The sequence below is a fragment of the Podarcis raffonei genome, chromosome 5 (assembly GCF_027172205.1).
Source record: "Podarcis raffonei isolate rPodRaf1 chromosome 5, rPodRaf1.pri, whole genome shotgun sequence".
Classification (NCBI taxonomy): domain Eukaryota; kingdom Metazoa; phylum Chordata; class Lepidosauria; order Squamata; family Lacertidae; genus Podarcis; species Podarcis raffonei.
In genome coordinates this window covers 56,632,241-56,659,329 of record NC_070606.1, presented here as the reverse complement: position 1 = coordinate 56,659,329, position 27,089 = coordinate 56,632,241, and the positions used below count along the sequence as shown (strand labels likewise).

The following is a 27,089-nucleotide window of genomic DNA, read 5'->3' as shown; positions in this document are numbered from 1 at the left end:
AGAAATAATGCATGATCTTTTATTCAGGAAACTAAAAGACACAAGAAAACATTAAAGAAAACTCGCAAATTTGTTGTTGATGGTGTGGAAGTAAGTGTGACTACCTCTAAAATTGTGACAGAAAGTGATTCTAAAAGTGAAGAATTACGATATCTTCGGTAAGTTTGAAAATACCCCTTCTTAATGAGAGAGGATTTCTTCTCTGAATTAAAACAACTTTTCTCATGCTTGTTTTTAATAACTTACTGTGGTTTGATTATATTTAACAAAATTCATGTTGTCCCTTTAAATAACGTATGAATCAATCTGGACCATATCATCATCATCTGAGGCCCTTCTTTGTGTGCCTTCTCCGTGAGAGGTCTGGCGGGTAACAACACAAGAATGGGCCTTTTCTGTGTTGGCTCCCTGGTTGTGGAATGCTCTCCCCATCTCTTACATGTCACCTTCATTACATATTTTTAGATGCCAGGCAAAAATATTCCTCCTCTCCCAGGCCTTTGTCTAATTAAACAATCTATGGCCCAGTAGCGGAGTATTGTTTTTGTTTGTTACTATGTTGTGCATTTTTGTGTTTTTATACTGTAAACTGCTCTGTAATCCTCAGATGAAGGACAGTATAGAAATTTAATAAATAATATATTAAATGCAGATGGTCGTTTCTGCACAGCCCCCCAATGCATCTACACTGTACACTGATGCAGAATTCTGAACTCGGTCTGTTTCTTTCTCCCCTGCAATACTGCTTCCATTCTCCTTACTACCAGGCGTCAAGAATTAAGAGAGTTACGACTTCTACAAAAAGAAGAGCAGCGAGCTCAACAGCAGCTTAGTAATAAACTTTTACAACAAAGAGAGCAAATGTTCAGGCGCTTTGAACAAGAAATGATGGTAAGGTTTGATTTCCTTGCACCCACATTTTGCAGGCCCCTTATTTTGAGTTAATTTACTTAATGTAAACAGCCTAGAAGTCATTCTAGGTATATCCTTGCCCCTTGTTGCCACATTTCATCTTATGTATTATGAATGAAACTTGCATGCCAAAAGCCTTAACTGAACTGCAAACTACTGCAATGGTAGCCCTGCATGTAGTCACTGGCTGCCAACAGTGGAAAAGGCAGTGAAGCACTGCATTGTTTAGCTTGAGAGTGTCTTGTTAAGGCATGGTCAGTACTAGAATTGGCAGAATGTGGCCACTTCTTACCCTTGCAGGTTAGAAACATTTATTTTCTACTTGTAGGTAGTGAATGCAGCTTTCCAGGATTGCTGTACAGAAGAGGAAGCTGTTGCATACTTTGACAACTGCAGAAAATATCTCAAAATAATTTCAGAGGCCCAGTTCATGATCTTTGCCTTTCTGTAGTAGACTGTGGTAACCAAAATACTGTGATCTTCTAGCCCATGTGCAATTCTTTTTTCTTTGCAGTGGATAATAAAAAAAACTTACTTGAAAAAGTGTTCCATGTATTGGAGGATCTGCTCATTCATTGGGCAGAGAAACATTCTCCCTATTATATCTGTAACAGGCTCCTGTATTAAAGATTGCATACAAAACAAAGCTTAACCACTATACCCTTAACAAAACAGTTTACATATGTTGAGTTCCAAATATTAGATTCTCAAGAGCTGAATTTCAGATCACTTCACCATGTGTTTGTTTGTGTTCAAGAAGGAAATAAACTTTATACTATCAGTCCCATTGAGAAGATAAGAGTTCTGCCAATTTTTTTAAACTCTGTGCAATAACAATTAGTTCCACTTCTGATTCTGAGTTTTGAAGAATTTCTATGGGGTTTTAAAAGTATTTTTGTGCTTCATAATGGCAGAAAAACCCAGGTAGTGCCTTTTCAATCAGTTAGAAAATCTAGGAACTGAAAAGCATATGCAATTGTTACTTGTGCAGACTTCCTCTGCCCTGCCTCAAACCCATCAAATTCAACAATAGGTCAATATAAAATTTAATGGAATTATTTTTCAGAGCAAGAAGCGGCAATATGACCAGGAGATTGAAAACCTGGAAAAACAACAGAAACAGACAATAGAGCGCTTGGAACAGGAACATACAAATCGCTTACGTGATGAAGCAAAACGCATCAAAGCAGAACAAGAGAAAGAATTGTCCAAATTTCAGAACATGCTGAAAAACAGGAAAAAAGAGGTAAATACTATTTATTTAGTTGGAGGAAATAAGGTTGGTATTTCTTGGTCTCCAGTGATGTCTGCAATCTTACTTTGAAAAAAAGATGTATCACCATAAGATGCCTCAAAATTAGATGTATTTTTATAATATTATTTAGCACTGAAAAGTTTTTTAAAATAAAAAATAGCCATGTGCAATGAAAATAGTAACCTTATATAAGAGCAAAGAAAATATAATGAAAAAACAATTATGTGGTGTAGATGTCTCCACCCTTATGATTTAAACATCATTGTTAGCATAGGAGTTTCGCCACTTATTTGGAACAGTATCAAATGTTATATGTAGTCAATACCTGTACAGACAATGTAAAATTGATCTAGGAGTTCAATAGGGAGAACTGCTAGAATCCATTGCACACATATCTGTCACATGTGCCTCTTTGGATATGTGTGACAAGTAAAGATTTTCCTTACTATATTCAGTACATATAAAAGCAGCACAAAGGTGGAGGGATGAGGTTACTTGTGCATTGGTTCATGAAACATTCATAGCAAAATGCAATGGTTTTTTTGTTTTCGTTTTTACTTGTAGTTGAATTTGTTAAAAAGGCGATTTAATTAACTTTGTGTGGAAGAGTCTAGAACTCTGTGCCGTGGAAGACTGCTCTGTGCCTCCAGAAAATCTTAAAACTTTGTTTGCATGCATGATTCTGATAGCAAGATTTGTTGTAGCCAACTTGGTTCTACTCATTATAAAGCCATTTAAACTAATAATCTAGATTCAACTGATGAGCCCCACTAGCAGAAGCCTGCACGTGGACATTGGATAATGCAACAGGGCTTTCTTCCTCCCTCCGCACAGCATTAAAGTGGCCCGGATGGAGAAGGATAACCTCCAGAACAGCACACTGGGATAGGAGAGCGGGCTCTTTCCATTTGGCAAGATGAAACAGTTGTGCTGCAAGAACGATTACCATGGCACTACTTTGAATTACTCCCAGTGAACCTAAGTTAGTGATGACTGCAACTTCAGTGACTCTACCCTGAGTAGGACTAGCATTGGATACAGTGGTACCTTGGTTTGCATACGTCTTGGTTTGCAAATGTTTTGGATTACAAACACATCAAACCCGGAAGTGCATGTCCCAATTTGCAACCTTTTTTTGGATTACAACCCATTTTTTTTGGATTACGAACAAATTTTGGGGGGAGGCCCCATTGGCGAAAGCTCGCCTTGGGTTACAACCTGTTTTGGTTTACAAACGCACCTCCAGAATGGATTATCATTGTAAACCAAGGTACCACCGTATAACCCTTGATCTTTCAGAATAACTCACATGGGGGATTGGTTGTAATATATGTTAAGTACTAGAAATGACCCAGTCAGTGATAAAGGCATTTTTTAAATTTAATTTGAGTTTCGTTTTAGTTCAGCAGAGAGCATAGTTATGTATCAAGTTCAGTTGATTTAAAATCAAACCAAATTGAAATTTGTATTCTTTCATTACACTGGATGGGAGAAATACAGCTGTGCAAAATGCAGACATTCTTCCTATGATCTCATTGTTCTACAGAAAGTGCCTGTAATCTTTTACTTCTCATCTTAACTTTTAAAAAAGCAGTTCAACAATTTCTAGATAATATACCAATTTTGAGGCATATAATATGAACAGATTGCACAGATTTCTAGATGCTTTCATTTGGTTTTTAAACAACTTTTCATGATTTTTATACTAAGTAATATATGTCATTTAATCTCCAAGATACCATCACTTGTGTTTAAATTGCACAATATTGACTATTACCTCTTCTTTTTGCTGAATTTCTTGCACTCTGAGTCTCTATTGGTAATTGGGTCTCAAAAGGAAATCTGGTGAAGAGGTTTAATGCACTCAGGACCAATCTTTTTCATTGAACAGCAGCATGTGGTGATTTGGGCTTTGTTTTCTGTGGGTTCTTTGACTTTTAAACAGCCATTTGTTCTTGGATAGTTGTGACCTCCTAGTTCTTTTGTAGGAAATAACATCTAGAGTACTGAATCTCTTCATGAGAGTATAAAAAATATACAATCATACTTTTGATTATCTATATAACATGCATTATTATTTCCTGACAAAATGATCCTTTAGATCCTTTGACATACATTGCTGAAAAATATTTGTAAGTGGTTGCCTTCTTTGAATGTCACTAGCTAGATAAGCTATATGAAACTGGACACTTGATTTACACTTTCCTATGCTCTACAAATGCCCCTTTTGAGGTGGCTTACTTTTATGAAAGTTGTTCTTTAGACAATTGTGTCTCAAATAAGACATAATGTCAACAGTAGCTGTTATTTTTGAGAAATCTAAACATCCTGCTATTTTGGAGCTTTTCCATGACGGTAAAATCATTTGTTGTCCCTCCCAATATCATTCTTCCTTTGACAACGGTCTTAAATTCCTTCGTGTTATACTGAATGATTGCATAAAAAGTAAATGTAAAAGCATCTCTAATTAGTAGTTGCATGCAAAATGAAACTAGTTTCTAGAATACGATTAGCTCGTGCACTTCTTTGTAGAATGCAGTCCGCAAATGCTTTGTGCATGTCTGCTTCCTCCATCCATCTTCTGCCAAGCTAACTCTTCTGGCTTCAATGCATGCTCTCTGATAACCTTTATAATGCCTGACCTGCTCCTCTCGTATTCACCATAAAATGCTTGCTGTGGAGAAAAAGGGTTATCTTCCCCACCTTCTGCATGCTTGTGCACTATAGGTTTTTAATGAAGTGGAGAAAGCACCAAAAGAGCTGAGAAAAGAGCTCATGAAACGCAAGAAAGAGGAACTTTCTCAATCCCAGCATGCTCAGGTAACTGCAGCAGCTTCATGCTTCTAAAAACAACCAAGCAGCTTTGTTCACAATAGCTTTAACCATTCCATAGTGGTTGCTTTTTGTTTTCCCTCTGAGTAAATATGATATTAATTTGTAATGACTCGCCATTCTTAAAACCGTAGCTCAAATGTGTCATATAAACAGAAGTGCAATCTATTCAGTATTCATTTACTTAGATGTGATTAGTTAGAACAACAGCCAAAGTTACAAAAATGCAATTTATGTAGTTAGTGTGTATTCAGGTGTGGATATGAATTTCAGGCTGTAATGTCTACTTTATTCAGGGCATTTACCATAAAGAATAACGTTACCAAAGTGTAAAAGTAGTAAATAATATTTTTATAAGCAATTTTTCATTATATCTTATCTTTGAATCTTTTAATCCCAGGCAATGCAGTTGACATGATGGTGTCCATGTTTATTATTTAATGGCTTGCCTGTACTTTCTGTGTTCCAAGCATGCTATTGCAGCAGACATACTATTGATTACATTTCCTGTCTGAAACAAAGCACATCTGAAATATATAAGGATCTGGCTGTGTGGCAGTGTATATAGTGATTAAGGCTATGAAGAACTCTTCACTTGTTGTTGACATTCCTTGTCTTGGTATTAAATCCCAGACTAAGTACAGATAATTTCTGATATCCATGAATACTTCCTATGTATTCATGTACAATGAGACTGAGTAATTCTGAAGTAATGCTTCAGGTATAAATTTTTTAAGTGAGCTGTATCACAGTTTCTGTACAAAGGTGTGAGGGGGTCAGGAGACCGCTGCTGAACTCCCTGAATGACGGAGAAATCTCAGGAGTCAGTGCACTAAAGAAAGACAGGTGGAATGTTAGGGGAGTGAAAGAGAGGAAAGAGTGTTAAAATGGAGGCATTGCCAGACTGTCCAAAGCCAGTTTATCTCATGTATGGAGCAGAATCCAGCTTTTGCTGATATTCACAGTAGTGTATGCTACTGCCTTGTAAAGACAACTGTGTATATTTGAATGTGCACATCTCTTGGAACTGGATATTTGAGAAGGTGTACGTCCAGCCAATATTGTACTACATGAAGGCTTATTGAGTAACTACAGTCTTAAATATATTGGAGAAAATTCATTAATATCTTTTGGGCACAGAGAGTTAACAATATAGGTTAAATAGGACTAGGTTGTAGGGCATTATCTAGCAAAATAAAATAAATACTGAAGACATGACATAAAGGTTTTTACTTCGTTTTGCAATTGGTGTCTTTATGAATACAGTGTAATTTTTGTTCTCATAGCTCTACCCACATCACTGTAGGTATAAACTATAGTTTCAGAAATTTTAAATCTTTTAACAGAAGTAATTCAGTACAACTTCTACTTTTAGGGAGGGAGGTGCTCCACTGATGAGTCATACAGTCTTATTGCTTATGTTCGGTGTTTGAATGCATGGTTTGTGCTTGCATTCTGACCTTGGAAGTACATTGTATTCTGCTCTGCAGGGCGTTGCTCAGGTTATGATTCAGTCTTTTCAGTTGTCCTCATGTACCCTCTTCAATGCAATAATGCAGGATGTAAGTCCAACATGCCAAAAATTGGATGTTTCCTCTGTAGTTCTAGCTTGTTGTTCTGCTTTTTCTCTGACACGCATGTGCTGATGAATTTTTTAAAAAAATCTAAAAATGTGTTCATCTGCACAAAGATTGCAATGGACAAACTGGGCAAATGAGACTTGTTGATTTTCAGCACATGTGTGAAACCAGTGCTATGTTTTGCTTTTCTGTGTGCAGTGAAACAGGCATTTTCCAGAATGCTCCCTGATACCACCTGACAATGGGTGTTCCCTGCTGTACCTTATAGAGTCAGCCATCCTAAGTTTTGACTCATGGGGCAAGGAACACCCTTGTGACATTTTTTTCTTCTCTGCCTTGTGCAGTAGTGGTAATTTATTTTTTAAACAAACCCGCTTCTACCTTTGTGTTCTCTCTTCTGTTCCACCAGATGGTAGTTGGGATTTTAGTAGGAAGGTGGAAAGTTTGCTTTGCAAACTTTATTGAAACGGCCTTTTGTTACATGGCTCTGGGAACAGGAATCTGTAGAACATCTAGGCTCCCCATCAGCAGCACTGTATACCAAATCTCTCTTTCTCTTTTAATTGCATAAGAATGTTAGTGATCACAAGCCTGACATGGAAGTCTATGTCAACTGACCTTTCGTTCACAAAACTACAGAACAGGCTGTGGTAATATCCTTTATCTAGGTTATTCTCATGTTTTGTGTTCTAAAACATACTCATCTAAACTGAGGAAGCCTCAGGACTGAAACACTACTTGCTTTCATTTCAGTTTAATAATCCAGCTCCAGCAATTTGGCAGAATTGCTGCTTGAGAAGGGCAGGTACATTTGCCAATTGTCTCACTTCATCAAAGCCAATAAGTAGACAGTGGACCTTTCTTGTTGTTGACATCTGTTTCTACAGATCTGGGTTTTTGGATTTGTCTCTACAATTTTTTGGTTTTTGTTATTGGAGCATTTTTCCTGCTTTTCATTAGAATTTTGATAGTGGTAAACTACAAACTTTTCCTCCCTCTCTTCCTCTCACATGCCCCCCCCCCCCGCATCCTCTGAAATTTGCTCTGGGGTTTCCTTCAACTCTCCAGAACAGATCTGTGGGGTCACGGGGAGTTGAGGCAATTCAATCCCTAAAACAGTGGTACCTCAGGTTACATACACTTCAGGTTACATACGCTTCAGGTTACAGACTCCACTAACCCAAAAATAGTACCTCGGGTTAAGAACTTTGCTTCAGGATGAGAACAGAAATCGTTCGGCGGCACAGCAGCAGCGGGAGGCCCCATTAGCTAAAGTGGTGCTTCAGGATAAGAACAGTTTCAGGTTAAGAATGGACCTCTGGAACGAATTAAGTACTTAACCCGAGATACCACTGTATTGCAGTGAAGAAGGTAGCATTTGTAAAAAATTGATTCTGAGGGTAAAGCTTTAAGTTTTGGGGGATGTTTAAAATAATGCATATTTTCTATAGTTTTCAGGAAACACAAGCTAACCAAAGTTGAACATACTTCAGTCTCACTGACTTTCATTAGGAGAGAATTAAAAAAAGAAACTATACTTTAACTATATATATAGGTTCTACAGATATTCCACACTTACATAATTTATAATTCCCAGAAACTATGTCTGTGCCATTGATCTAATACATTTATAATGAGAGTGATACCTAAACCGTGGAATCATGCAGTAGGCTTCCAGGTCCCCCCTTCTGGTTAGTGTTAACTCTGGTTTGGTGTTATGTTTACCTCATCACTAAATATGCTTAGTTTTTAAACTAAGATTTGAAAATTGCAGTGAAAATCTACTTTGCAAGTTTTGATTAAAACTAACCATGGTTAGCATGGGTGCAAACTTAATGTTGCATTGTAGTTAATGCTAACCAGGGGTAATTTGCATGCAAAAAGGGAAAGGGACCTTAAGAACCTAATGTCCCCAAACACAGAGGATCACCACCATCACTGCTGCACTGTTCCATTGTCCATCTAATTTCTTTGCTACATTGTGCTTTTCCTGGAGAGGATGAATAAATAGAATCACATAAGTTGATTTTGGGGGATTTTGGCAAATGGATTCCTCATTTTCCTCCTCCCCGACCCACTTGATAGAAGCTGCTGTTTAATCCCTTGTAGCTTTTAAAAGTGAGTTAGCATGTGGCCTAAAGAAGCTGCTGTTAGGAAAAGAAGTGACCAATTCTGATGGATGTACAAATCTTCCTGTATGGTGCTTTCTGTTGGTTCTTGTGAGATGAGTAAGAACATCGGACTTTGATAACATCTTCATCAAATTGGTCAGATGCAATTTGTCTGAAGATTACTAGCAAGTAAAGAATTGCGATCAGGGCGGATGATTTCTGTGCAACCTGGCCTGGAGGTGAACTTTGTAGATTTGTTATTTATTTTCTCATTTGTGTCCATAAATCACACGTCTTCCTTTTATATGAACCTTTTGAACTACAAGGACATCAGATGTGACTTACCCAATGCATAAAACATGGGCCTGTCTCAACATGAAGTGTCCCTGTTGTATTTGATACAAGATTTCTGCATAAATTTTATTATATAATAGAGAGAGATGCCCATAATACCATGTGCCCACCCCACACCTGGAAATAATGTGTAAGTGTTCAGACATTGTTAGATTTCCACACAGCCTTCTTTCCGTTGGTGGAATGATCTGTATAGGATTGGATCAACTTCTAATGTAGGGCCAATATTTCTAGTTATTTTCTGAGCTTGTGACATCTGTTTTCATAAAGCTCCTTTCCACAAAGTAGGTGATAAATACTTCACATGTAACCACTTCCATTAAAATAGCTACACATGACTTGTTATGTTAATCTTTGGAAGCCCTTTTCTTGTGTATGTGCACTGTTCAAAATGTGCATCTGGAAGCCATTGGCCTCATTTCCCCAGCATTTGCTTATCTACCAGCCTCACATTACACGCTATAGATGGTGCAGCTTAATAAGTACGTCAGTTGCCTAATGTGAAACTGTTTACAGTGCCATTGAGGAGCCAATCTTCTAAATTCTGGATTTTGAATTTTGGAAGTGTTTGGTCTTTTAGGCTATCACGTGTCCTCTACTTGGTCTGGGTATCTTGCTCTGAAACATGAAAATACAATGTTGAAAATATAATAGGCATCTTTATCTTGGAGAGGATTCATGCGGACCAGAGGTTTCCCCAGACTTTGCACATGTTCTTAAAAGACAGATGTACACATTCTAACCTAAACCTTTTCAGTATCCTTTGCACATAGATTGAATCAAGACAGTTCAATTGATTCTCGAGAGTAATTTGCCATCCATTGTTAACAGATAGCAAGAGAGAGCTGGTTATGTGCAGCAAATATTCTTGTTTATATGAAGGCTTTTTTTTACATGGGTTAAATCCCCTCCCTAGTTTCCATTTCTCCTTGAAAGTAATGATTGAGACAGAAAATACATTCTCATTCCACAAAATACATTAAACCTACCTTAGTCACAATAATTTTCAGCCATTTATTTATATTTGCTGTTCCTTGGACTATTCTGACCTTCATCCCACCCTGCTTTCTTCCTCCTTAAGTGATCCCAGCCATTTATGGATCATATAATGGACATGTCACAATAGCACTATGTACTGAATCTGATATGGCTATTTGTCAACATCAAGAAGTCTTTTAGAGTAAAGGCAGTGGACAGTGATCACTCCCAGCCCCCCAGGGATCATGAAATGGACACTTTTTACAGCTATTTTTGTAACAATCTACCAAAAAGAAAGAAACCAGAAAATTTTGGGGGGTGGGGGTGGGTGGCTTTCTTTTAATTTTGAACAAGTTTTTTCTGAAACAGCTCAGCCCTAATCTTGTCATTTGTTGCTTTCCTAAACAGAATTTAGTTTACTTGGTAATTTACTATAACTGCATTAATGATAATTTGCAAGCAAATTTGTATAAGATTTGAATATGGTCCTTAAATTAAAGATTCTCTAAGTTGTGTGTGTTTTTTTCCATATTTGCTGATGAGCATAAAGTCTGTAATGGCTTGGCATACAAAGACATAGCAGGGTACAGCAACTGATCTGACAAGCTACTTGCCCACAAAGAATTAACTTGGGCTGGCAAGTGACTGCCCGCAAGGCTGTCTCATATATAATTGGCAAAATTACATGTTTGCTGAAAAAGCAGTACTTGGTGGAGGGAAAAGAAAGAGAGAGAACTCATAGGGCCCATTAGTTTCCCAGTATAGGTTTGCTACTGTTGAGAAATGCATGTTTCCCCTCACACTTTATAGTGCTGAGCACTTCAAATGCTGTGGTAAGTACAGCAAGCTCACTTGCTGTGTAAATGTTTTAATTGACCCTTAGAAAATAATGTTGTGATTTGAATATGGGTTACCCAGGTTCAGATCCCTGTTTGAAGTTTGGCTTGTGGCAAAGTGTATGCATCTTTCGCTCTCCGCATATTGCGCCTTACCTGCTAGTTGTGAGCTAAAAGGCTGCTCTGAGATCCTTTAGAAGAAGGCTGTATACAAATGAAGACATCTGAGACTTGTGCGTAATTTACTCAATTTGGCTTAATTTCTGATAGGAACAAGAGTTTGTACAGAAGCAGCAGCAAGAACTGGATGCATCGCTAAAGAAAATCATTCAGCAGCAAAAAACTGAGCTAGCTACCATTGAGCGGGACTGTCTGAACAATAAGCAACAACTCATGAGAGGTATTTCTCCCTTTCCCCCCAGTGTGGGATTATTGTTCATCAACTTAAAAAAGCATTAAGGGCTCTGGGCACCTAGTACAGCTCACATGCAAGCCCCATGAAACTTGTGGAATGAGTCATGTCCTAAATTTATGTCCTTCTAGTGAAGGCATGAAAATCCACTGAAGACTGTAGCTGTACATAAGAGTCTTTATTAGGCAAGCAGAAAATGGTGTACAGAATCCATTTTAAAATGGCTTGTCTGTTTCTGAAACAAGCCTACTTGTGTCTACAATTTTGGTGAATTGTTTTTGGATAACTTGATGGGGAATAATTTCTTCAATGCATTTCTCCATTAAATATTTCATTGGGGTTATTCTGTTATTGATTGCTTCGTGAAATACATTGTATAAGGAATGTTTTGGGGGTGACTCCTCTGTAATTTTGACAGAATTTTTATTCCCTTCTAGCCCGTGAAGCTGCAATATGGGAACTAGAAGAACGACACTTGCAGGAAAAACACCAACTGCTAAAACAGCAACTGAAAGATCAGTACTTCATGCAAAGACATCAGCTGCTTAAACGGCATGAAAAAGTTAGTGCGATCCTAGTTCATCCTCTTTGCTGGCTCCAAATCCTGGTTCAAATACATCCCTTCCCACTACCTATATTTATTTATTTATTTCTTGCCTTTTTTCTTTAGTATTTAATACTTTTATATTTTGTGTAAGTTATTTGATGCACTGATATTTAGTCCCAATGTTCATAAGGTCAAAACAGCGCCTTAAATTCAGGGAGGGAGGGAGGGACACACAAACACTTTAGACCACCAATTCCCAACCTGTTGGTCACGACTCACAAGTGGGTCACAGTACCTGAGCAAGTGAGGTGTGGTCCGTATAAGTAAAACCAAAATAAGTATTGCTTTTGCTCTGAACTGGTATGATGAATACCTCTTGCAGGTTTTTGTTTGCATATTATAATGCTGTGTTGGCACTTGTAACCAAATGTCAGAATGCTGCTCCCACCCTAGCATGGAGGCAAGTTTGCCCCCTGCATTTCCTGAGAAGGCATGGGTGGTTTCTTCTGTGGAGGGGGTTAGGAAAGGGACATGTGCCTTTCTACCCCTGTAGTGCAAGGGCAGGTGTCAAGCTTTATAGGCTTGGCACCACCCTCAGTCCATCCTTCCTTGCTTAGTCAAACTAATAAATAATATCATTATCTTATTTATCAATAATGATCTGAGACCATGTCTAACAACCATCAAAACCTGCATCAACCTACTTGTTGACAAAATACAAGCTCAGCTACCCCATTGATACTCGCCAAAATGGACTTTTTCATGAATAAAACTATTTAAAATATCCATAATTTGTTATATTAACACAGCGGTTTTTGAATAAAAGTTACAGCTTTTGAAGCAATATACTGCAGTCAGATAGCTGGTCTTACATTCCTATAAATAAAATAATGAATAGCATTATATTTCTTTAAATATTTACACAAATTTCATATCAATAGGGGTGTTAAGGAACGTTTTCCTTGGATGCCTCAAGTAATGGTTATAAAATAGACAAAATTGCAGTTAAACAGATGGATGTTGAAGGCCTAAGTTGCAAAATCCATGTGACAATAAAAAGATGGGTTACTATACCAAGCAAATTTGGACTTGTGGGGCATTATACCCAAAGGGTAGAGAATCACTGGTTTAGACAATAAATAAATGAAAACTATGAGTGATGGTAGTAGGTAAAAAGAGAGCTGCAAATTTTGAAATAATATGATTTAATGATCTTTTCAGTTGGCTGAAATTTGTATGTTGTTATTACTGCTGGTTGACTAACCAGTTATTTTTTTAAAAAAAGATTTATCTTCAGTTTTTCTGATACAGAAAATTTAATTATGATGTGTTTTATTTTATTTGCACAGGGTAAAATGTATATTAAATACTTTAAATGTACTGTTGAAATGGCGACGAGACCGCATTGGCCTATTTATTCTGAACATTTGTAAGTGATGCCAAAAAAGGTTTGATGATATATAAAATGTATTTCCCCTCATTTTTTTAAAAGGAAACAGAACAGATGCAAAGATATAACCAGCGGCTTATTGAGGAATTAAAAAACAAGCATACCCAGGAAAGAGCTCGGTTGCCCAAAATCCAGCGTAGTGAAGCAAAAACTAGGATGGCAATGTTTAAAAAGAGCCTAAGAATAAACTCCTCAAGCACTCCGGAACAGGATCGTGAAAAGATTAAGCAGGTAAAGCAGTGATTTTAGACAAAGGAGGAATCTGCATACACACATTATGCAGTTCTATGAAACTCTCAAGTCAAAAATCTGATGAGTCCAAGTCTCTGGAAGTGATGTCTTCAGCTATGTGTGTGTGCTTGAAGCTGATTTACTATTAGCCTATTGAATCTAGTGGGCCAGTTAGAATTGGTTTAAGAACCAAGTCATATTGTTGCTTACGTGTTTTGTGGATCAGCTCCTTCAGATAAGATCCACATTTATCCAGTATGTACTAAGAATGAACCAAGAAGGTTTTTGCAAGCCCATGTTTTTTCAAATCTGTCTAATATTAGTTATTTCAATATACTGTTTTTGAATGTTACACTGTCATTTAATTATATGCTTGAGTCTATAAACATTTCAAAAATTCTAATTTAAGTCCTCCTGTTTCTCTGAAAGTTTGCTATTCAGGAAGAAAAAAGGCAAAAAAATGAGAGACTGGCTCAACATCAGAAACATGAAAATCAAATGCGAGACCTCCAGCTGCAGTGCGAAGCCAACATTAGAGAATTACATCAGCTGCAGGTTAAACAATGTTAATCCCAAATGTGCCCCTTTATGTAATTTATACATGGGATAGGTCTGTTTTGAGTGTGATGGCACTTCATGTGCTGCAGTTACATGTGACACTTTGTAGTTGTGGTACTACACACAGTATTTCTGTTCTTTGTTTTTTTTACAAATGAATCTGCACCAGTTTTTCTTTCCAAGGCCCTCCTCTAAGTCTCCACACCTTCTGAAGTCAGGTGGGTGATATCCAGAAAGAGGGCCCTTCTCTGTGGTAGTGACCTGCATGTGGAATGCCCTTCTCTGTGAGATTTATGTGCCAATGAGTTTGGTATCTTTTTGGTGTTTAGGTGAAAACATCTCTTATTAATCCAGATCTTCCAGCATGTCTCTTAGCTGGGTTTAGCTGCGGATTTGTAGCAGTGTTACAGTTTTGTTACTGCTATGATGTCTTCTAACTTTTTCAACTGCATGAAGTATATTTGTGTATCAACATTTTCCTGTGCTCCAAGTAGCTGTGGAAATTTTGGCAAACTGAAGACCGGGGAATATTTATACACAAAATGGACTGCGTATAGGGACCGTGTGTGTAGAGAGAAGCAGTGCTTTTTTTCTGGGGGGATGCAGGGGTAAACATACCCCTGAACATTTTGTGAATCTAAGTTTGGCCTCATTGAGGGGCAGTATTTCAACATAAGTAGGAAAATGAGAGTGCCTCTAAATATTTTTTTTTAGGAGAAAAAGCACTGGGGAGAAGACAACATGAGGTTTCTGGTTGGGCTGATCTCATAAAAGCTAGTACCTCTATTGAAATAGAAGAATTTCTGTGTGAGAGAACCAAAAAAAGTGAAATTCTGATAGATTGCATAACTTTTTGCAACTTAAAAAAATATATCATGCAGGAAAGCCCCTGTCAGTCTGCACTATAAATCTTGTGATTCTAGCTCTGAGATATGTTCATAGTTTTAGCTTCAGATAAAGTTTTAAAAAACCATAATACATATTCTTCATGCCCTGTTTGAGGAATTCAAGTAACAGTTTCTATTGAAAAGCTAAAATCTTGATAGAGAACATTGCTATGTAGGAATTATCTTGGCTACTGTACAGATTAAGCTAATTAAAGAATTAGGTCAGCATATGCTTCTATACAAGTAGCCAAATGTCTAATCTGATTTAGTTTTACTAAAGGATTATCTGTATCCCATTTTCAGAATGAGAAATGCCACCTGCTGGTTGAACACGAGACACAGAAATTAAAAGAACTGGATGAGGAACATAGCCAAGAACTTAAAGAATGGCGAGAGAAACTGAGACCAAGGAAAAAGGTAATGCAGATTGACTGTGAATCTCCAATAGAATATTATATTCTATACTAATACTATATGGGGCAGTTGGTTTTGTAGCTTGTCTCTGATAAATCAGATCAAAAAGTAACACCAAGCTCATCATGTTTATTTTGTTTAAATGTTCTTGTTGTTTGTCATTAGACATTAGAAGAAGAATTTGCTCGTAAACTTCAGGAACAGGAGGTTTTCTTTAAAATGTCTGGAGAATCTGAATGCCTTAATCCATCAGCGCAAAGCCGGATTTCTAAATTCTACCCAGTCCCTAGCCTGCACTCCACTGGATCATAAATTTGGAGCCTCTGTGAGGTGGCTTTGGGTGCGTCTTTCAGCTTCTCCTCTTCAGCTTCTGTCACAATGAAATCTACACTCTGCATCCAAGAACCTCAGTGGAACTCCATCCACCTTCAGTGGAGACAATCAGTGATATCAGATATAGAAGCACAAATGTTGGTCTTGAAATCCAATATGATATATTTCATGTATTTCAAGGATAGCCATTTGAAAACTGGACTGAAAAAAATGTATCCAACTGTGTTGGCACTGGAAAGCAAGCCTAAACTATTAAAGATAATCTGCAATGCCCCAGGAATAATTGTAGAGGATTCTTAGGCAGATATACTACTACTCATTTAACCAAATATTTGTTGTGTTATGCCCATTATGAGGAAATGGGTCACTAGCCTCATTCAGTGCCTGAAACCTGTAAACATGCTAGGGTTTTTTTTTTGTAAGAGGGTCATGTTTCTATATCACTAAAGAAGCCCTCGTTACTGATATTACTGTAACAGAAATGCTTGCCGCTGCCACAATTTTTGTCAAATCCTTGCACTAAAATATGTAAAAGTTTAAAAAAGAGTACTCCTGTCTACTTTAAAATATACACCTTATTCCTCTACAAACTGAAATAAAACAATATCATTTATTTCTCGAGAAAAAGTGTGCAAAAATTGCACCCCCATTCTTACCCCCACAATTAGGGAAACGTGAACTGAATGGATTCTCTCCTTACTCAAAGTAGCAGTTTTGAAACTCCAGAGCAGAAAATGGCTGTGACTGTCCCCGTTCGTACAAATCAATGCTGATGTCTGGATTGCAAGGCATGTTTTCTTTCAAAATGTATGTTGATCTATAGAAGGATTTAAGTTACATGTATAGACAAATGGTTAATCTGCTTCATTGTTTTACCATGAAGTAACTAAAGTTAAATGGTTTTATTTCTAAAATTCATAGTTGTATTATAACTTATTTGCTGTGGGGGTGGGATAGAAATATTTTGTTGTTGGCAGGAGATGTGCCTGCATTAAACAGCAGCTGCTGTCTTTTCAGGCTTCAGATCTGAGTCATATCAAAAACAGTATTGTAGACTGTCCTTTTGATATGCCAAAGTTAGATTTGTAATATAAATGTTGGTTGCTTCCTGTTTTTTCGCAGCCTAATCTTTTAGTAGGTAGCTTTGAATAATCAATTGTAAGTTTTCACATTTGCAGTCTTTTCATTAAATGTGAATACTGTCCAATTTCTTACAAATTTTATATTATGTCAGCAGCATTCCTGCATGTGAAGGAAGCAGATTATAAAAATATATAGTACTTTAATCAAGTGTGCTCAATACTTTGGCTACTGAATCCAGATACTGAGGTTGATCTTATCAGATCAGATTGTTTAATTGTGACAGTATAGTAAACATACTTTGAAGATGCATGTTTCAGTTAAATTTTGTTTTCCTTTAATCATAATCTATCTAACAAATATTTCATAGCTAGCCTTAATACTTCACATTTTATTTTATAAATATGTATTGTGTACCAGGTTGTACATTCGCATATACATCACCTAGAATGTGGCATTTTGCTCTTTACAAAGTTCTGAAATCTGTTTATTCTGAATTGTTTTGGTGGGAAAGTTTTCAAAAGCCTTTACTTTTTTTAAAAGTCACCTTTATGAAATAACTAGTATTGATTATAACATTAAATACTGTTTCTATCTGTTTAAAAAACTCTTTAAAAATCTCAAGTTTGTGGATTCCTTTGGGGAGTTGTGTGTGTGTTGTGTGCTAGTCTGAAAGGATGCTGTGGTGTTGCTGTTTCTTGGGGCACCAGAACCAAAATGAGCACCAGAACTTAGCCCTACTCGGTATCTTCCTATATTGATGATTGCCTGGTGGCGTTCTTCCATCACCATTGCCCTGTGTTGCATATAAAGTGTTCATTTCTTTGCATGTTTCACATGCTACAAAATCAGGCCTTTATTATCCCAACATGGTTCCCGGTGTCATGACACAGGATGTTAGGGTCAGGTGCCAAACCATGGTTCAACTCTCAGAAATGTGCATGTGTTTTTCTTCTTGTACTTGCATACTCTCTTTTTATTTTCCAATTCATGGTAACCCTAGGTTTCCATGACATCAAAATCAGTGGTGCTATGGTTACTATATACCGGAAATTGATCTACACTTCAAACCATAGAAGCAACTTGATTTGTATATACAGTACGTTTGTTGATTTTGTCAAATTTGGTTATCCCTGGAAACCAGGAGGAAATTAGAACATAAAAGGGACCCTACAAACAAAGGGCACGTTCTTGAGAGTCAAACCATGCTGTGTGTATGTGATGTCTGAACCTAGCCACAAATGAACAGGGTAAAGGCTGGCAGTCAGATAATGCATTAATTAGAGAGGCCCCATGAGAGGGGTCTGCCCTTTGTGCCACCAAGTCCCCCCCCCTTTATAAAAGCAGGTTTAATTGTACAAAAAAAGTTGCATTTTTGTTTTGTGTTTGGCTCCCCCTCCTGGCTGAAACTTTGAGCACCTGCACCTGATTGGTTTCCCTATGGAGGTACACAGTGGAGTTTATTGAAAATGATATCAATATATGGCTTTGATTTGATGGCGTGAGAAATGGCTTCCTTCACGGATAATCTGATGAAGGAAACACTGCCATTAATATTGAAGCTCAGTTTTGTTGCTCTACTACAAGGGCACCAAAAAGCCCTCATAATTCTGAGCTAAGTTGATTATGTCAAAGAAGAAAACTTTTTACTGAATCACTGTCTTTATTTTAGCTTGTCAGTTGCTAGAATCATACCACCTAAGGTCAGTTTGCAATTCCTGTCACCTATGGATGGAAGAGGTCTCCAAGCGGATTGTGTTGCTGCAACTTGAAGACAGGAAATGCCCAAAACTTCTACAGAAGATTTTTCTGCTCTCTTTCTGTTGAGGCTCAGTCCATTTCCTGTCTCAACTCAGAGAAACATTCTGTTTGGAATCTTGAAGGCTTTTCCCTTATAGCCAGCCTGTTGTTTTTTCTCCTCCTTATATTGAGTCTTTTGTTCTTATTTGTTTTCTACAGCTGCTCTTCCTCTCTTTTTCTCTGTGTAAAAAAGTAAAAGAAAAAATCCTTCACCTTTCCTGCCTTTTTTTCTTTCTCTCCCTTTCTAAGCTCCATCCTGAGCTGTGAGGCTAGGATTTTCGACTTTCATTATGGGGAAGACAGACAAACCCCTACAGTTCAGGGCTACTTCTTTGAAGGGGGGGAGCTGAGTTTTAGGGTTGGGGCCACACTTGGCAGTAGCTGCAGCAAGCATCCAGGGGGCCGCTGTTTCTGAAGATCCCAGGGAGAGCCCTTGCAAGTGCAGCCTCTTCCTTTGAGTCCTGTGCAAGGGACACCCAGTGTTAATTTTCTAGAAAAAGAGGTGCTGGACTCACCACGAACACTTCCCTTGTTCTCTTATATTGGCAATGGTGCCTACCTGAGAGGGGCCGAAATGGAGTTCTGGTGCGTTGCGGCTGGGAGGGAAACGGGGGATATCATCCTCTGCTGCTTCATTGAGTCCTAAACCAACCAGATCTGAGACTACAACATCTGGAGGCAGCAAGGAGCGAAGAAACTGGTAAGCATAATGGCGGCCATTCCTGAGGAGATTCAATCCATGCCTGGTGAACGACAGGCACTTTCCTCACTGAGCCCTCAGGCTCAGCATGGGAAAGTAATACATATTCAGTTGTGTTAGTCCTTGTGGATTTTGTTGGTTTCCAGAATGGTTTTTCTCCCACTTTTTCTGGTTGTTTCCTATTTTGTACACATTTTATCACATTTTGTGCTGTTGAGTTTTGTTTTCTCCTAAGCTGTTCCAAGAAATAGGACTGAGCCTCAACAGGAAGAGAGCAGAAAACTTATATAGGCATTTCCTGCCTCCAAGCTGCAGGGCAGGCAACGCAATCCGCTTGGAGCCCTCTTTACATCCTCAGTGCAATACCATTTATGGTAAGAACAACTTTTCCTTTATCCTACTTTCATTTAAATCAGTGGAACATAGGAATACTGTTGGATCTTAAGATTCTAAATAATCTCTTTGGAAGTTGATGCTACTGATTTCTTCTGGAGCACAAAATTTTTATTCTTGCTAAGGTGTTACTATTTGTTTTCTTTAGAAAAGCTTCTTACCAAAGCACAAGTTCTGGCCCCTTGAAAGTGCTATTTTAAGGGTTGGGATGTGGTTTCTTTTATCTCTAGGCAGAGATACAATAAAATTTCAGAAGGAAGAATTTCAATTCAGTTAGTGCTGTACTTGAAGTATTTGCCTGTGAGCCGCCTACTCTTGGTAGCAAACTTTTTTTTAATTGGTGAATTAGAATTATATCTGCCCCTGCCCCTGCCCCCACAAGCTTTGAAAGTTCATTTTCATTTGAAAGCATAGGAAGTGAAGCCCATATATTTCAAACAAAATAAACTGCAAGAAAGATCTGTAGAATAAGGACTGTGGTCCATTACCTATTTTGTAGGAATCTATACTTTTCTTCCACTAGCCCTGTTCTTTCTGTGTCTTGAAAGAAAAGGGCTGTTAATGCCAAAAACCACACTGGCCACTGTATTTTGTACCAGCTGCAGCAAGGGTGTAGGTAGGACACAAGCACAGGAAATTCTGACCACAGCTGCCACCACTTGGATGGCAGCTGAAGGACTTAGGTATGTTTTGCCTGATAATGAGAATGTGAGGAGAGATATTAGCCATCTTCAAATATTTAAACGCTTTTTTGCCACAGAAAACCAAAATTCAGATAAATTACTGAAATTATTTTGATGCTCTTAAGGATGCAATCCTATGCATGTTTAAAGGTAAAGGGACCACTGACAATTAAGTCCAGTCACGAACGACTCTGTGGTTGCGGCGCCCATCTTGCTTTACAGGCTGAGGGAGCCGGCATTTGTCCACTTCTGCAGGTTTTCCAGGTCATGTGGCTAGGATGACGTAGGCCGCCCCTGGCGAAACCAGAGCAGCGCACAGACACACCGTTTACCTTCCTGCTGGAGCAGTACCTATTCATCTACAGTGGTACCTCGGGTTACATACGCTTCAGGTTACAGACTCCGCTAACCCAGAAATAGTACCTCGGGTTAAGAACTTTGCTTCAGGATGAGAACAGAAAGCGTGGTGACAGTGGGAGGCCCCATTAGCTAAAGTGGTGCTTCAGGTTAAGAACGGACCTCCGGAACGAATTAAGTACTTAACCTGAGGTACCACTGTACTTGCACTGCGTGCTTTCAAACTGCTAGGTTGGCAGGAGCTGGGACCAAACAACGGGAGCTTATCCTGTTGTGGGGCCTCAAACCGCCAACCTTCCAATCGGCAAGTCCAAGTGGCACAGTGGTTTAAACTGCAGCGCCACCCAGGTCCCTTAGCTGGAAGTAAATCCCACTGAGCTAAACAGGAGTTCTCAGCAGATATGTATAGGATTGCACTTGAAAGATAATGTTAAGAAGAAACATGGGCACTTTGTATCAAAACAAAATGGGGTTTGAAAGAGGGAAACACATTGTTTCACATTGCTTGCATATCAGGAAACATAGTGTAAACCACACAGCTTGATCAGTTGAAAATACTATTTAATAGGATGTTTGCTCCAAAGCTGCAAAACCAGACAAACAGTATGCCAGTTACAGGAAATTCATCTTACCCTGTTTGGAATCCCTTGAGCACAAGTCATCATGTCAAGGGTCACAGATCCAGACATAATTTGTGCACTTAAGGGCTTGTATGTAATTCTGAGTCCCTTAGCAAACAGCTCCCAAGCTCAGTACCATGTCACAAACTAATTTTGATTAGCTACCTAGTATGTTGGAATTCATGGAGAAAAAAGTTCAAAGCCCCACTGGACACATTTAGTGGAAGTGCTAGTCTTAGGTCACACCAAGAAGCCATGCAACTATCAACCTATTTGTATTGTAGAAAACTGGTTTTTATTTCACAAGATGGTGAACTGCAGCTATCAATTTCTACTTATATGTTTGATAAGGTTGGAGGCAATAGGTAACCTGTCCAGGAAATGTGTATTTCCAGCACTCGTGTTAATTTTTCTAATTTGATCTTCCTTGATCTCTTAGCTAAATTCTGAATCTTTTGCTATCAGTTATGGAACACTAAATTTGTATCTTGAAGCAAATGGAGGAATTAAGGTTGACCTATATCCAGCAATGTTTTTAACAAATTACAATTCTGTAACATCTTGAGATGTGTCGCAACATCAGGATTTACATTGATAAATTTCCTGTGGCCCAAAAACATGTCCCTCCAGACTTAGCTATCACTTTATTGCTGCCATGATTGTATGTATAATAACGGGATAGAGGATTCACACTGTACAACATTAGGTTCTTGATATGTTGATATGATTTAGGACACATGAAAATAAACTTTATTGACTTTGCACAGACTCAGGCATGTTGCCTAAATTCCCCTTGCTGCACATCATTCTATGCTAATAGGGATTGCCACACCTTAAAAACAACAGATGGCTTAGGAGATGCTCACTGCAAGCAGGCAGTAGAGGAAGAAATGGTCATAGATAAAGCTGCTCACTTTTGAAGGTGGGCAGGCTGCTGTACTTATATGCATAAGCTTCCCTGACTTTGTCTATCATAATACTTCAGTGTCTGGTTTCTGCTGAAGTGAGGCTAGAGTGTAAACAAACTCTAATCAGGAAGCTTTATATTAAAAAGGCACTTTTATAGTAATTAAAACCACAGCAGACATTTTAAAAATTGTTTCCAACAAAGTGCTTATATACTAACAGCCCCAAGGTCCTTCACATTTTTGCAATGCATTTTATAACAGATTAAGTGGATTTAATAATAATAAAATGTAGCCTATGGTTATGCATCCTGCTAGCATATAGTTGAGTATTATCACAACTGGCATAGCCTTTACTCTTAAATCCATATTCTTGATAATTTTGGATACGCTTTCTCCTACTTCAAAGGAAGATACATAACCTCTGACTCCAATCCTTTCAACTTTGGTTGAGTTTCTGTTGAAGATTTCTCATGCTAATCTTCATCCAGAGAAACTGAAGTGTGAGTTTCCTGGGGAGTAAGTTACAACTTTTGAGGCTATGCTGTTATAAAATCCTCGGGTTTAGATGAGGGCTATACTCTGTTCCAGCCAATTCATATGGGACAACAAGCAAATGAGCCATTAGTTCAATATGTACTACTGGAAGCCACCCATATCTTAGAAATAAGATAAAATGTTATGAAAACCATTCCCAAAGTACCAAGTGTTAGTCATCACTTGCTGGAAGTCACTGGAAACTGGGATTTTGTCTCCACTGAGATAAAAAAGCAATCATAAGCAATTGAGGAATCTTTTGCTCAAATTTGTGTTCTTAGATTAGACGCCAATGCTTCTCCTTTTCCTTCGGCCAACGTACACTGCTTCACCTAAGAGAGATGGAATAAGAAAGTGTTACTTTACAGGTACAAGTACACATTTTCCCAACTTTCATGCTACTGTTAGGAACTGAAGAGCAGCACACTTTGGCCTCTGCCATTTGCCAGGGAACAAGAACCACTGCACTTCCAACTGTCCCTCAGGATGGGGAGGCCAAGAAAGGAGCTGCCTGAAAGACCACTTGGCTGCCCTGGGACTGCAGAAGCAAGCAAGGGTACTCTGACTGCAGCCACAGGAACAGAAGCTATCAGCTGCTATTCAAGCAAGGGAAGTTCAATCTGGCCACATCCTCAGCCTCTTCCCTCAATTCCCCTTCCATTGTGTGTTGTGTATTTTTCATTTGTAAACTTAATTGAAGGTTCTTGCTCTCACTCTCATTTACGTAATCCACTTTGGGAGACACCAGTTGTCTGAGAAGCAGGATAAAATAAATAAACTTTGCTTGAGGCCATTGCCTATGTATGGGTCTCTGAAAAAGGTGGGGGAAGGTTGACTCTCACAATACAGGTGACTACACTAGAACTATGACAAACGCTAAGTCTTCATGCTTGGACCTGCGCTAGGCTTCCCCATCATGGTACTGGTCAAATCCAAAATACACTCCTTTCTAATTTGAAAAACAAATACCTTTCTCGCCCTTTTCACCCCTTGGTCCTCTTGGGCCTTGGCGGCCTGGGGGGCCCATTGGTCCTATGTCACCTAGCAGAGGAAAGAGAAATGATATTTTACTCGATTGAGACTGCTACTCATTTAAAATAGTTCAACTACAACCCAGGCCCACTTCTTGAAGAGTGCATCTTCCAAAGCTGACCCCATGCGTCATCCCATCATGCTGCAATCTGATAAGTATGCCATAGAGAATGATGAAGCATATTTCTCAGATCACACACAACAGGGCCAGATGATGCAAGTCTGTCGTTTGCGTAGTTGGGCTAGTCCCGTGAGGATAATTTCTCTACAGAACATGTGCTCATTCACTCGGGGGTGCCGGACATCTATGGCACATGTTACTACTCAAAAATTAAGGTGAAATGCACACATTTTCAAATAGCATTTTACAGAGAGAATCTTAACTATCCAGATACAGAAAACTATATGGTTACAGCAAATCATCCATTGTGGCAACAGTTAGGCTTTGTCTGAATCCTCAGTAGACCAAGCCCATAAGAACCACCTTATAATGCCTAACAAATGGAAGAAGTGAAACAAAGTTTTTTTTAAAAAACATTCCTGTATATTTAAACAATCAGAAAAATGTGTGTAGTTTAAAATGGCGCTCCTCCCACATTTTCTTTCTTTAGCAAACAACCTGCGTAAGTGACACATTAGTGACTATGTTGTGAAAGTGTTCAGAAAACAGCAATCTAGATACATTAATGGGAACCTTAGTGATGTCAGCTGAATTCAATTATCTCTTCTATCAAATAATTATTTGTTTTCTGCAAGTTCAGATATAACATTTGTGTGTGAGAGATATATTTTCTATTTCATACAAATGATAAGGTAAACTCTTGTTCACAAATGCTAGTTCTGAGATAAATTCATATCTAAGGTGTCCCAGGACTTTGCCTTTGTAGGAAAAAGATTAAGTTTAATTAATACAGCAATTAAAGGGTTAAAAACACCCTGTACTATTTTTACTTTGGAAACTTCCAAATGTGGGCTAAACATTGCAAATGGACAGCTGGAAACAATTTTTAAAAAAATCTTACCAGATTTTCCATGGAAACGCTAAACCCAGATTAAGATATGGGGAAGGATACAGATTGGTATTTTTATGCCAACACAGTTGGTGCAAGGGGCAGATGTACACTTAAAGCACATTCAATGCACATTTAAAGCACATGATTCCCAAAGAATCCTGGAAGCTGCAGTTTGCCAAGCATCTTGAAATCATAGCTTTCTGAGGGGAAAATTATAGTTCCCAGAATTCTTTGGTGTAAGCCTTGCAATTAAAATCTGCTTTAAATGTATGGTATGTATGCAGCCTGTGTCTTTATCACAAGACTCTAAGCTGTTTCTGCAGCAACTTATTAACAATGCTACCACTTTGGGGGAAAATACTTAAGAGCTGAGCAGGCACACCTCTGTTAGGTAACAAGCATATCAGCATTTAAAAGTAGGAACTCCTGCCTGGGAACAGGCAGGTAGCCAGAATATGCAAACTTGTTCACAGGCAGGATTAAACAAAGGAAATTCAGCATCCGCCCACACCAGCAGGACAGGGCTGCTTTGCAAGCTCCCAAAAGGGATTGTTGCTCTTAAGATAGCCAGCTTCAAATATCTCAAGGGCTGCCACATAGAGGATGGTGCAAGCTTGTTTTCTCCTGTTCCAGAGGCCAGGACCCGAATCCGAACCTTCTTCAAGTTACAAGAAAGGAGATTCCGACTAAACATTAGGAAGAACTTTCTGACAGTAAGAGCTGTTTGACAGTTGGACAGGTCTCCACAAGAGGTGGTGGACTCACCCTCCGAGGTTTTTAAGCAGATGTATGATCTAGCTGAGAATCCTGCTTTGCAGGGAGTTAATCTCTGGATCCTTTCCTAATTACAATTCTATGATTCTATGCCACCAGTGTCAGACTGGCCAAACTTTAACAGGCATGAACAATATATGTCATGATCATTACAACACTTGACTCAAGAATACACCTGGAACAAGTATCTTACGGAAATTATGAAAGCTAAGAAGATGGACAGAAATGATTAGACAAACATAGTTGGGATGGTTTAATCAGACAGAGTACAGCCTCCCTTAATGCAAATGTTTAGACCAGGTGACTGCTGAGACCCCTAGGTTGTCTAGGACCAATAAACAAACCTTGATCTTTCAGTTTCATGGGCAACTAAAGGTCACATTTTCCCCTTCATATTCAGGTGAATATGCTATGATAACGGGGGAACAATACAGTACAGCCCATCACTATTTTATATACCTGGTTGTAGCACCAATGTGAAACAGACTTGATCCAAAAGTAAACATTGTTTATAGCCACTGCAAGGCCCTAATACCATTGGAGAAGTGTGAGTTTCAAAGGATGGCTGTGTATTGTTTGGAAAAGTGTGAATTTAGTAGATTGGCTATGCTGGAGCTGAGAAGCAAAAGGGAGATATTAGCCTGCTCAGGGGAACCCAAAGGCTTCTGGTAGCATGTGTACGTACATACACACACACCCTCTCTCAAAGGACTAAGCATGCTCAGTCACTACACAACACTGTATCAGGAAAGAAAAACCGAAAATGGCAGACAGTGGTGGGATGGAGTATCTAGATGGCTGGCTAGAACCTTGCACAGGAGCACTGCTGTTTGGGGGTGAGGATGCATGGCAACATTTTGTGGCAGGCCGCACTTGCATCCTCTGAAACAGAAGTGCTCTATTGGGTTTCCTTTCAGTGTCTTCAAGCGGAGGAGACTACTTGTACAGGGGGAGGAGCCATCCATCTCCCTGCCTCTCCTGGATTCTCAAGTTGGCAAGTGTGGCATCCAACTTCTTACCTTTGGGTCCTGGGAATCCTATCTCTCCTTTCTGTCCAGGTGCACCTGGGATAGTTCCATAAGCTGTAGAAAACAAACAACATCATGTTTGTGGATATCTGCTCTTATTGTAAATATAAGAACGTCCATAATGAAAAGCTCTGTGCTTTTGGCCCATTTAGCAAAGTAATTCAACACTGCAAAGCCAGAAGGGTCCAGGTTATGAAATCAAGGTAAGCCATATCTGAGGGACTGCCTCCTCTTCTAATGGGGTAGAAATGCAGGTTGTCACAAGGCTATATTCTACTACACACGTCTAGGGCCTCTTTATTGAGCATTCATCATGATTTGTACTCAAGTTGTTGCTGCAGTTACACACAATCACACTTTCAATACCATTTGTGCCTGCAAAAGTTTTGGCATGTCATGCTGCTTCGTTTCCAGGCAGTGCATGTCCCATAGCTTCCTGCTGAAACCCTGTAACTTTCTGTACCACAAACATTCCAA

General features: G+C 38.7%; 2 protein-coding genes across 7 annotated transcripts in view; one reads left to right on the top strand and one right to left on the bottom strand.

Annotated features, from left to right (window-relative positions):
• Positions 1-17,390, top strand: part of SLK (STE20 like kinase) — a 45,497-nt gene extending 28,107 nt beyond the window's left edge. For 3 of the 4 annotated variants that reach the window (XM_053389285.1, XM_053389283.1, XM_053389284.1), the window contains exons 11-20: positions 28-158; positions 768-891; positions 1,979-2,158; positions 4,895-4,987; positions 11,129-11,258; positions 11,708-11,832; positions 13,310-13,498; positions 13,928-14,053; positions 15,247-15,360; positions 15,523-17,390. In XM_053389285.1, the coding sequence (XP_053245260.1) occupies positions 28-158; positions 768-891; positions 1,979-2,158; positions 4,895-4,987; positions 11,129-11,258; positions 11,708-11,832; positions 13,310-13,498; positions 13,928-14,053; positions 15,247-15,360; positions 15,523-15,669 (1,359 nt within the window). In that variant the 3' untranslated portion in view covers positions 15,670-17,390. The remainder of the gene's footprint in view (positions 1-27; positions 159-767; positions 892-1,978; positions 2,159-4,894; positions 4,988-11,128; positions 11,259-11,707; positions 11,833-13,309; positions 13,499-13,927; positions 14,054-15,246; positions 15,361-15,522) is intronic. The other variant, XM_053389286.1, reaches the window with a different exon arrangement.
• A 3,859-nt stretch (positions 17,391-21,249) lies between these two features.
• Positions 21,250-27,089, bottom strand: part of COL17A1 (collagen type XVII alpha 1 chain) — a 58,918-nt gene continuing 53,078 nt past the window's right edge. For all 3 annotated transcript variants that reach the window (XM_053389279.1, XM_053389282.1, XM_053389280.1), the window contains 3 exons: positions 26,604-26,666; positions 23,735-23,806; positions 21,250-23,097 (listed from right to left, as the gene is read on the bottom strand). In XM_053389279.1, the coding sequence (XP_053245254.1) occupies positions 23,048-23,097; positions 23,735-23,806; positions 26,604-26,666 (185 nt within the window). In that variant the 3' untranslated portion in view covers positions 21,250-23,047. The remainder of the gene's footprint in view (positions 23,098-23,734; positions 23,807-26,603; positions 26,667-27,089) is intronic.